We start from the raw sequence: 11,987 nt of genomic DNA, 5'->3' as shown, positions 1-11,987 counted from the left end.
TTTGCTGAGGACTCTCAGCAAATGAGCAAGGGGCAGGGGGCTGCACCTCAGCCACATCCCTGAAGGCTCAGGGGGCTTCATCACTAGAGTCATTCCAGGTCAGGTGGCAAGGCCAGCCCGCCCTTCCCCAAAGCTCCTGTTATATTGTGCCACCGAAACTGCCGCCTGCCACGGCTGTGTGTTGCCACCAACAAAACACACGCAAGTCCCTCATCTTATTTGGGACTCACTCAACTTCCATTTTATAGGCAGGGGGGTTCAGAAAGGGACTGTCTTTTGCCTGTGGCCACAGAACAAGCCAGCAGCAAACCAGCTCAGAGCCTGGGCTCCTGGCTCAGGGGCAGTGCTCAGGGCTTGGCAGAGCTGTCCCACCTCTCCCAGGGCTGTGTTGTGGGAGGGAAGGGAAAGCAGGGGTGACAATGGCTGGGTGAGCATCCTGAGGGGAGACGAGGGCCCAGCGCCTGAGTGTCTTAACATTTTCAGGCCGAGCGGATCGCTGTTAGTGCCCCAAGCTTCAGTTTCCAACTCTGTAAAGGGGGACAGTGATGCTGGCTCTGCCCACCTCACTGGGCTTCTGGGGACAAGAAGCACTTGGTAAGATCCATAGACAGGCCTGGGTGGGTGGGTGCCTGATAGAGCCTGGGTGGCAAGAGCAGGGAGATGTATAACTCTTACCCACCCACATCACAACTTGGCCTACGGCCACCATGTCCCCTCCATCCACTGTCCAGGACAGTTTTCCTCTGGGCCACCAGGCCAGTCCTGGCAGAATCCACCTGATTGATGCTTCCTGGGGAGTTGAGGGAGGGGCCGGGAAAGCTAATGGTTAAAACCCAAAACTTCCCTGTATTAGTTTTCTATTGCTGCTGTAACAAATCACCACAAACTTGGAGGCTTAAAACAACACAAATTTATTAAGGTGCAGTTCTGTAGGTTAGAAGTCCATCAGGGGTCCCACTGGGCTAAGATCGAGGTGTCAGCAGGGCTGTGGTGACCACATTCTTGTGTTTGTGGCCCCTTCCTTCATCTTCAAAGTCACCAACATAGCGTTTCTCTGACCCATCCTCCATCGTCACAGCTCTGCTCTGACTCTCCTTTCCTGCCTCTTTCATCCCCTTTTAAGGACCCTTGATATTGCATGTGGCCCACTTAGATAATTCAAGATAATCTCCCTATTTTAAAGTCAGTTTATTAGCAACTGTAATTTCATCGGCGACCTTAACCTTCTATCTCCAGCACCCTATGTAGGGCTTGCCCTTCAATAAATGTTTCTAGTACCGTATACATGAATGAATGAAGGAATCAAGTTGGAATGAGTCTTAGTATGGGTCCCACCCTCCCACCCCCCGCCTGGGAGCCACCTAGACTGACCGCAGATATCAGCGTGCTCAGGCCACTCCCACACCCTCGATGCCCTCTTTTCTAGCGGGCAATAAACTCGTGAAATCTCTCATAAGTTGTAATATTTTAACGTAGTCGCCTTCAAGACCTCATTCATTCCCTTAGTAGTCACTGAATACGCTTGTGCAGGCACCTCAGGGAGGGAACGCCTAGGACGCTCTGAGAATTCTGAATTCGCTCTTCCGGCTGCCACCCCCTAGGCCCTTCTAGAACAGAGAATTTGGATTCCGACGGGCACAGCCGGAGTCCGCGGAGTCCAGCCTAGGCACCTGATGCCGTCTGGCCGGCAGCCTCCCGAGCTTGGACTGGACCCCAGAGCCTGCTGGCCTGCTGGACACCGGCGCGAAGCAGCAGAAGGGGGAGCCCAGGCGGGGCCCGGAGTGGACGGGGTGTGGGCGGAGCCTAGCTGGGGCGGCTTAGGCATTGGCTCCGTGGGCCAGGGGCGGGGATTCAGGGGCCAAGGGCTGCACTGTAAGTTCACAGCTGGGTTCGGCTCCCACCGCTGTGCGGTCCAGCTCCGGAGCTTTTGCCGCCCGCGGGTCAGCTGCTTAAGCGTTTCAAGGTGAGTTCGCGCCGGGACTCTGCAGCCTGTCTGCAACTCCTAGGGCACCCCCAAAGAGGACCATCCCTGTGGCGCCCAGTTCCATATTGTGCCCAGGCCCCCCCTCCTCACCTCCACGCAGGTTCTTTCCCAGGAGCCTCGAGCTCCACGGTGTTCCCTGCCTGTGCCTCGGTCCTGCTGGCCACAGCCGTATCCCCTCCTCCTGCAGGGGACCGTGCATCCAGAGCCCGAACTCCCGGGCCCGCCCTCCACCCTGCGACGGAGCCCCACCCTACCCCTGGGACCTGGGAGCGCTCTCCCAATGTCCTGCGTAGCGGCCCCGGATGGGGGTCGTATTTTTAGCCTATAGTGAGGGGTCCTCCTATCTTTAGCCACGGCAGCGAGCGTCCTGAAACGGATCCGGTCTGGGTTGGGCTGGGCTGCGCTCGGGCAGCGGGCGGGGAGGGATCGGCGCCGGAACCCGAGCTGGAGCTGAGGAGCTGGATCCGCGGGAGCCAGGGGCGGGGGCCAGCACGCCCCAGCGCTGGCCTTGCGCCACATGGACACTCGGACATCGCTCAGGCCGGAAAGCACAGGGGAGGCTCCTCCCAGAGCTTGGAGACCCGGCAGGGCCCCCGATCGCCCCTTTTCCCCCATGATTGTCTGGTTGTGATACCAGAAACCCCCGGCAAGAGAATAAGATCCCGCAGACAATCCGCAGCTGGTACGCTTACGTGCGGCTCCTTGGGGGCGCCTGCCTGGAACCCGAGGCGCGCTGGAGACCGGTGCGAGCCCGGACTCCTCCCGAACGTGGGGCAATAGAGCAGGCGAGCGCGCCACCTAGCGGCGGCGGATCCGCGCGCCGCTCCGCACCGAGACCTCGGGAGACCCCGCAGCCTGGCGAGGGAGATTCTGCCCAGGCTATGTTGTGGCGGGTGGGAGACGGTGGACGCCTGGAGCCAGGAGCTGTTGGGTTTTGGTCTTGTTGAGAGCACTGTCCCCAGACACCAAAATGCTTGAAGAAAGCCCTACAGCTATTTGCTGAATTCAAGGCCGGGCTGTGTCTGCTGTCACTTGCACTATGGCAGTGGGGTCTCCAGTAGCCCTCTGGTGATGGCTTTATTATCAGCCCATTTTATGGATGGGGAAGGTGAGGCCATAGAGGAACAGTGTCTTTCCCAAGATCAGAGTGAGTCCCAAGTGGAGATTCAAGGTCAGTCTCCCGTAAGGTCAGGGGGCTGCTCTTTGAACACCTCTGGTAGGGTAGTATTACTTGTGACAAAAGGGGCTCTGCCTCCAGGAAGTCATTTTCTTTTAAGGAGGCCCTGGGCTGCTGGTTCCTTGTAACTAGCTGGGTGACCTCAGCAAAGTTACTAAACATCTCTGAGTTTCAGCTTCTCCCTCTGTAAAAGGCGGTAATGACGCTCACCATGCTGTGTCTGGGAGCATTAAGATGGAAGCTGTACATGAGCAGCTGGAGCTTGGGGTCTTATGGTTGCCAAATTCGAATTCTTGGGGCTTGATGGTTGCAATTCTCAGCTCTCCCCTGGGTGGTTGACACTGGCCCAACCCTTCCAAGCTAGCCTCAGTTCTCCCCACATCTGGAATTGGGCGGTACATCTGGCTCTGAGTGAGACAGCTGTCAGGGACGCCCAATTTGTTGTGGAAACACTCAGGCTGTCTTGGCGCCCCTGTGTGATGGGAGGGAGGACCTGGCCCAGGCTCTGAGCACATCCTACCAGTCAGTCCCACTCTCCATGAGCGAAAAGGAAGGAAAACCCACCCCAGGACTTCTTGCCTGCCAAAGGGACACGTAGAATATGTGTCAGTGTGCCCTCCCACCCAGGGCTGGCATGGTGGGCACAAATGTATGTTAAATGAATGAGTGATGGGACTCCAAGACCTCGAAACACCCAGTGTCTCACCCGCCCTACCCCCAGCTCCTTAAAGCTTAACTGGAAATCTGCCACCGGAGAGTCATTCCTTTGTTTCCTGTTAAACTGCAGGTGCTCTGGGAGGGGCAAGATGTCCGGTCTCTGTGGCTCAGCATGACTGACCCGGGTGTCCGGTCCTGGGGTGGGGTTTCCTGCGTGAGAGTCTGGGGGAGTGAAGAGAGTTGGGACTCTGCCACTCCTCCTGCATCCTCCGTCCTCCTTCCTGTTCCCTCCTGCCAGCCCTCACTCTGCCCAGGATGGGGCAGAAGAGCTGGCAGAGGCAACCTTGCCGCTGCTCGGCCCCTCCCTGGCCAATTTCCCACCTGCTCAGCCTCTGACAGCGGAAATGGAGACAGCCGTGAAAGAGGGTGGGCTCATCTGGGTCCCCGCTGGGTGACTTTGGATACGTTTCTTTCTTTGCCTTTTGTGCTCTGATTCTACATCTGTATCCACGTGTCAGGCCAATCCCCCCACCGTGGGGACTGGAGGGAGTGTTTGCAAGGCTTCCTTTTTCTGTTAAACCTGTATGACACCCCTCCATAGTGTGTTTATTATTTCCATGTTAAAAATATTATTTTTTCTGATTTCATAAATATGTGCATATAAATAATACGTGCTTATTATTAAGAACTTGAGCTTACAAAAGTATGAATAAGAAAGACAAAGTCACCGGAAATTCTGCCACCTCGAGAGAACCAACATCAACATTTTGGTGACTATCCTTTCAAATTTACACATCAGTTTATATTGGGCTGTCGGAAAAGTCATGATGTATTTTTTTCTATGTTTTTTGTGGCAAAAATGCATCATGACTTTTCCGACAGCCCAATTGTAATGAGACCAAATGTTACAGATAATTTTTATTGAGGACACCTTTCCTCCCATGTCACTGACCCCATACCCCATACCCACCCCCCACCCCAGTGTAGGTAGCCCATATAACAACCTTCCACATCGTTCTCTGTTCTTATATCAGATATAATCCTATGTAGACCTGTATATGAACATATACATGCATATATGGGGAGGGAGAGGGGAGCTGGTCAATACTTTCAATAAATGGAATCTTCTATACTACATTTTTGCATTTTGCTTCTCTCCCTCTGCAATGCCTTGTGGGAATTCCTCCAAAGTGTCTTATAGCTCTGGTTTTAAAATGGGGATGACAGGAGGGTGGTTGTGATAATTAGAGATGTATTTGCAAAGAACTCAGCAAAATTCCAGACACAGAATAGAGTCCCCTCCAAAATATTTGTACCGCTCCATCTTTCCCTTAGGTGCTGGGGCAGGGAGAGAGACAGAAACTAATTAGACTCAGCCCCTGCCCATAAGGAACTCCTAATCAGGAGGAGGAGAAAAGGGAAACTCTGAAAAGATGACCCTCACATCCAGGTGGGACATGATTGAGCCAAATAGGGATGTCAGTCATTTGGCTATAGGCAGAACACATGTGTGCATCCAGCCCTGTGCCAGGCCTGAGTGGGTGAGACGGAAGTTACAAGATCGCCGCCCTTGGTCAAGTGGAGAACTGAGGCCAATCTGTGAGACCCCCAGGCGATTTGGCACTTGTCGTGTCTTGGGGCACCTTTGATGTGCAATAGGGGGGTAAGTGCCCCTGTGATGGTAATGGCAAAAGACCAGAGCCAGGACTTTGTCTGGGACTTCATGCCTGTCACTCAGGTGCCAGGTCCTCAGTTTCCCCACTTGTAAGGGAGGGGCTTGGCGCTGATGATCCAGGCCCTAAGGTGCAGCAAGTCTATGACTGAGCACATGCTTCTTCCAGGGTCCCCGCAGCACAGCGGCTCCCCCTTGGGCTCCCAGGGCTGGCGCAGGTGGCCCAGAAGCCAGATAGATGCATGCCTCTGACTTTTGTCCTTCTGTCCCTTACTTGTTCCCTTGGTGTTTCAGCTCCTCAGCCCCAGCCCGGGGAGAGACACTCGGAAGGGCAAGACCAGAGAGCACTGCTGCGTAGGCGATCACCTTTCTGCTTCCAGTTTTCAGAAGAATTTTCAACCCTTCTGGAAAAGAGTGATTTTTATTATCTCAACCCTCCAACTTCATCGATAGTTAATCTTTCTTTTTCTAATTCCTTGAGCCAACTTTGGTCCTACTTTTAGCCCTTTGGCAAGTTTATGGTGTCTGGAGTTTTTGGTGTTTCTGATTGAGTGGTGAGAGGCTGTGGTCTCGGCGAGTGGACTGTCCCCAGCCTCGGCAGCCAGGCCTGGGTGGTGAGGTCACGATGTCCACCAAGGCACCCATCTATCTGAAGCGCGGCAGCCGCAAGGGCAAAAAGGAGAAGCTTCGAGACCTGCTGTCCTCGGACATGATCAGCCCACCGCTGGGGGACTTCCGCCACACCATTCATATCGGCAGCGGTGGAGGCAGTGACATGTTTGGTGACATCTCCTTCCTGCAGGGCAAGTTCCACCTCCTGCCGGGGACAGCAGTCGAGGAACCTGAGGAGGATGGCACCTTTGACCTCCCCTTCCAGTTTACCCGCACTGCCACACTGTGTGGGCGGGACCTCCCCGAAGGGCCGTCCCCTCTGCTCAAGAACGCCATCTCCCTCCCAGTCATCGGTGGGCCCCAGGCCCTCACCCTGCCCACAACCCAGGCCCCACCCAAACCCCCTCGCCTGCACCTGGAGACCCCTCAGGCCTCCCCACAGGAGGCAGGGAGTGTGGACATCTGGAGAATTCCAGAGACTGGCTCGGCCCGCAATGGGCTGACCCCTGAGTCAGAAGCCGAGGAGCCCTTCCTGTCCCATGCCAGCTCCCTGCTCTCCCTGCACGTGGACCTGGGGCCTTCCATCCTGGACGACGTCCTCCAGATCATGGACCAAGACCAGTTGCCCACATAGGCCCCTAGGTGGGCCAGTCTGGGCGCCCAGGCTGGGGTGAATGTCGGAGGCAGGGGGTGGACACGACCCTGGCCTAGAAGTCGGGATCCCAAGGTCCCGCCTGTGTGGTCACTGGCCAGCGATTTCTCACTTTGAGCCTTTGTTTTCCTCCCACCCTCTCCCCATGGGCAGAGTGCGCCTCATCGTTTTTCCCTAAAGCCCACGGGGACACGTGCAGCACTCAGCCCACAGGACCCTGAGCATCGTGGGCCACCTGGACCCCCACTGCCAAATGCTCCTCCTTCCCTCACGTCCCTCAGATGAAAGCTGTGCTGAAATGGACTCCCCTTTCACCTCTCTTCTGCCTCCGCCCCCTCAGAGGCCCTGATTGGGGGGTAGAGGAAGAGGCAGGGCACAGCCAGCCAGACTCTTGGTATCGTGTCCTGGACTGGGAGCCTGGCATCAGTGATCAATGGCCCTCTACCCCATACCCTCCCACATGACTCGGGTTCTGGTTGCAATAAAACTTGCTGCTGCTCATAGTTGCGCCCCCCCATACCTTTGTCCCTGAAGAAAGACCAGTCTATGCAACCTGGACTGACCCTTGGGGAGGCCCCAGCCCCTGACTTTGTGCAGAGCGGGCCCTGCCCTTTGGAAGATTCTGAGGACCGGGGCTGGGAGGGATCCAACAGGACTGATCAGCAGGCTCATCTCATCAGCGCTGTTGATTGAGCATCTACAGTGCAGTTGGCCTGCTCCAGGGGCTGGGGATGCCAGACAGACGCCATCCCTGCTCTCCTGGAGCTTACATTCTAGGGGGGAAGGATATTAAATTTGTAAGCAAATAAGATGATTTCCAACTGTGTTGAACACTATGAAGAAAATGTGATTGGGCAGGGGTGCAGGTGGTGTCGGGGCACATTCAGGGATCAGATGTGACTCTGAGCCAAGCCTAGGGCTAACAGACGTATGCTCAGGCATAAGCAAAGGCACTGAGGCACCAGGGTGAATGACAGAGAAGAACCGCCATGTAGTGAAAAGATCTCTGAGTCCTGCCTAGCCTGTGTGAGACTCAGTTTCCCCATCTTTAAAATGGAGTCAATGATACCTGCCTTGTAGGGTCATTGAGAAAACCAGAGATAATGTTTGGTTATGGTGTGTGACGTAAAGGAACTGGGGCTCAGGACAGGCAGGACTGTGAAGCCGGAAAAGCAGGCTGCAGTCTGAACACTGTGCTTGCTGCCTGCAGCTGAGGCGATGGGAACTGCTGAAGGATTTTAAGCTGGAGAGACACGTGGTCAGGTCCAGGTTTTAGAAGGGTCGCCACCCAGGCCAAGTGGAAGATGGAGCAGAGATCAACGAGGAGGAAGCCTTTGCAGGATGAGGAGGACCTGATGGGGCGGGGACAGTGGGGACAGAAAGGAGGAGAAAGCCTAAGGTGGGGCTTGGTCTCTGGAGGCCAGTGCTGGCCTCAGTGGAGCTCTTCTTCCATCCTCAGTCAGTTCTTTTCCATCCTTTTGACCCTACGAATCCCAGACCCCACCTCAGCCCCGGCCCTTCCTGCCTCGAGGTAGAGATTTCATACTAGAGGCAGAACTAGATCAGGAGGCATTTTGCTGGGCCACACAGCTTTTTTTATACAGGTGATGCATTTTTTTATTGTGGTAAAGTATATATAACATGAAATGGATCATTTTAACCAATTTTTAAGGGTATGCTTCAGTGGCATTAAGTACATTCACATTATTCAGCAACCGACGTCACCATCCATCTCCAAAACTTTTCATCTCCCCAAAGTGAAACTTCATACCCATTAAACAATAACTCCGCATTCTCCCTTCCCCTCAGCCCCTGCAACTGTCTCTGAATTTGATTTCTCCAGGGACCTGATATGAGTGGAATCATACAGTATTTGTCTTTTTGTGACTGGCTTATTTCACTTAGTATAATATCTTCAAGGTTCATCCATGCTGTATCCTGTACTGAAATTTCCTTCCTTTAAAAAGCTGAATAATATTCCATTGCCTGTATACATCACATTTTGTTTATCCATTCACCCATCGATGGACACCTGAGTTGCTTCTACCTTTTGGCTGTTGTGACTAATGCTGCTGTGAACACAGGTGTTCAATATCTGTTTGAGTCCTTGCTTTCAATGCTTGTGGGCTGGATCATATCATTCCATGTTTAATTTCTTAAGGAACCACCGTATTGTTTTCCATAGCAGCTGCACCATTTTACATGTCCACCAAACATTCTGTTTTTGATCTGAAAAATTTGCCTAGAGATTAGGGGCTTCACTATCTGTAGTGGGGTTTAAACCCAGGTCTGTGAGACCCCAAAGCTTATACTTGACTGTAACCCTCTCCCCTGCAGGGGTTCAGCTTCAGACCCTGGTAAAGTGTGAAGACAAAGGGTAAGCAGCTGAAGGGCCAGCGTTTTCTTGCCTGCAGGCTCCCCCTCAGCATGTGGGTGGCTTGTCCCTGTGTGTTCGGGATGGGAAGACAAGAAAAAGGAACACCTTCCTTAGAGCTTTACCCAGCTAGAAGGCAGCATTCACCCCGGACCTGAGCTGAAGCCAGAGTAGCCATGAAAAGGGGGCCGTTCTTTTCCTGGGTCCCCTGGAGCTGCTCCCCACTCACCCTGCATCAGGCACCAGTCCAAAGGCCCTGGGAAACCACTCGGGGCTGTCACTTCAGGTGGAGAAAGGGAACTAACTAGCAGGGGACCTGAAGCATCAGATTAACTTGGGAGACCTGCATATACCAGGGGTGGAGAGAAAGATTTTCTCTCTTCAGCTTGTTCAGTGGTGTTCAGGCACCATGTCCTACAAATACCACCCACAAAAAGAAATTCCGCATAACAGGAAAAGTTGTTGGACAATCAAAAATTAAAAAAAAAAAGACAAATGCCCCTACAGTCCACCGTCTTAGATGCCCAACACTCATAATGTCCTTATGCTGTATTACACTTTTAAAATATTATATATCCTCCCTAGCATAATGCATCTATCCCTCTGTCAAAAATACAGTCCCTCTTTCTCCAAAAGGCGACAACTCAAAATCTTGTCAATTACTACATCTACTTCCAAATCTAAGATTTCTATATAGATGATGTCCATTCCTCCTGCCATTTCTTTACCAGCCCATCTTAATATTTTGGAAACTATGAACTACACTGTAAAGTTAATTACCATCAATATACCCTATAGACAAGAGTGGAGGGAAAGAATAATGGGAGAATTAAAATATATAAAATATATACTGGATATACGAAGAAAAGAAAGCTACAGACTTTTTCTACAACAAAGCTGTAACTGGTAGCAATCAATTCCCTCCTTCACTACTCAGTTTATGTTCCCTCTGTCCTCAGCCTGTATCTTGGCTGTTAAGGGTTTTTTACCAGGTGACATGTTCCAGACCCTGATTTTTAAAGAATCTGACCCCTTAGTGAATCTCCCTGTATAGAATTGACTTTCTCCCCAAACTTCTTATTTTGAAAAACTTCAAACCTACAGAAATATTGAAAGACTAGTACAATGTATATCCATACACCTTCATCTAAATTTGCCAATTATTACCATGTTGCCTCAATTGCTTTATTTCTGCATATAAAAAAATTTTTTCCTGACCTTTGAAAGTAAGTTGTAAGTTGCCAACATTGTTACACTTCATTCCAAATACTTCACCACTTATTTCCATTAAGTCTTTATTTAGGTAGCTTGGGCTTTATTGGGCTTCTTCAATCTGTGGCTCCATGTATTTCATCATTTTTGGAAAATTATCAATCATTTTCTCTTTAAATATTGCCTCTGCCCCTTTCTCTCTCCCTACCCACTGGGACTCCAATTAAATGTATCTTAGATCTCTATATATCCTCTATGCTTCTACTCTAATTCTGTATTTTCTGTCCTTTTGTCTTTCCATGATGTATTAAGGAAAACTTCTTCCTACCTATTCACTGGTTCTCTCTTCAGTTCTGTCTAATCTGCTTTTTAACCAACTCATTGTTTTCTTCGTTTGGGTTACTGTATTTTTCAGTTCAAGAAGTTCTATGTGACTCTTTAAAAATTCTGTTGTGGCAATTTTTTTTTTAAAGATTTTTTTTTTTTTATTGGGGAATTGGAGGGATGGGAACAGCGCTGGGGAATTGGGGAAGGGGAACAGACAAGTTGCTGTCCTTTTGTGTTCTTCAGTCTAGTTGTGAAGGACGTTGCTTCACTGGCCCAAGTTGGCACCATCATTGCGCTCTTCCCTGGCGAGGCAGATCAGTCGCCGGCTTCTGGCGAGGCAGATCAGTCGCCGGCTTCTGGACGGCCACTCACAGTGGCTGCTGGGCGCTCACGCTGGCTGCTGGCTACACACGGTAGCCCATGGCAACCCACTGCAGCAGGGGCTGCAGCCTATGCCGTTGCCAGTGATTCACGGCAGCCCAGCTCCAGGTCGAGCTGTTGTTCAGCATCTTAGCTGTGGAGGACAGTGTCACTGGCCCTCATATGTGGGATCTGAACCGGGGCCCTCTGGCATCCCAAGCCAGTTCTTAACCATCGCGCCACTCGGCCGGCCCTGTTGTAGCAATTCTTAATAGGTGCTTGTTCCCTGCAGATATTTTTATGCTTGTCTTCACCTTCTTTATACACGGTAAGCAATGTTATCTTATGGTTATTATCAGATAATTCCAGTATCTTAAATCTTTGTAGGTCAATTTGTGCTTTCTGTTGTGTGTATCAGTTCTTGTGCAAGGTTTCTTGTTTCTTTGTGTGCCTGATTACCTTTGACTATGGACTGGATATCATATCTGGTAAAATATTTTTAGAAATAATTTGAGGCCTTGGATGGCAGTACATTCCTTCAGAAAGGATATTGCTTGGTACCAAATATGCTTGTTTTTGCCAGGACTAGGAGCATTATAAAGATGGGTCCAGGGCCGGCCAAGTGGCTCAGTTGGTTAAGAGCTCGCTCAAGAGTGTGAGCTCTGAGCAACAGGGTCGCCGGTTTGATTCCCTGCCCGAGCTGAGCTGCTGCTGAGCTTCCAACAGGTGGCAGGATGGCTCAGCTAAAAAAAAACAAAAACAAAAAAAGATGGGTCCAATTTCAACCCAAGTTTAATCCAAGTTCAAGGCTTGAGTATTCCTGAGCCACCCAGATTATATGATTCTGGGCTACAAGTCCATAGAAATAGGGGTCCCATCTTAAAGTGTGTGTGTGTGTGTGTGTGTGTGTGTGTGTGTGTGTGTGTGTTGGTGGTGGGATATCTGACTTACCTTGGGCAG

At 51.5% G+C, this 11,987-nt stretch overlaps 1 protein-coding gene across 1 annotated transcript; it reads left to right on the top strand.

Annotated features, from left to right (window-relative positions):
• Window positions 1–1,398: 1,398 nt before the first annotated feature.
• On the top strand, window positions 1,399–7,257 carry CDC42EP2 (CDC42 effector protein 2). Its single transcript, XM_019645129.1, has 2 exons — window positions 1,399–1,963; window positions 5,785–7,257. Exon 2 carries the CDS (start codon window positions 6,116–6,118, stop codon window positions 6,734–6,736), a length of 621 nt encoding a protein of 206 aa, XP_019500674.1. The 5' UTR covers window positions 1,399–1,963; window positions 5,785–6,115; the 3' UTR covers window positions 6,737–7,257.
• The last annotated feature ends 4,730 nt before the right edge of the window (window positions 7,258–11,987 follow it).

This window comes from Hipposideros armiger, unplaced genomic scaffold, assembly GCF_001890085.2.
Source record: "Hipposideros armiger isolate ML-2016 unplaced genomic scaffold, ASM189008v1 scaffold_93, whole genome shotgun sequence".
In the NCBI taxonomy this organism is placed as follows: domain Eukaryota; kingdom Metazoa; phylum Chordata; class Mammalia; order Chiroptera; family Hipposideridae; genus Hipposideros; species Hipposideros armiger.
The sequence above is the reverse complement of the archived record's forward strand: the minus strand, read 5'-3'. Positions and strand labels throughout refer to the sequence as shown.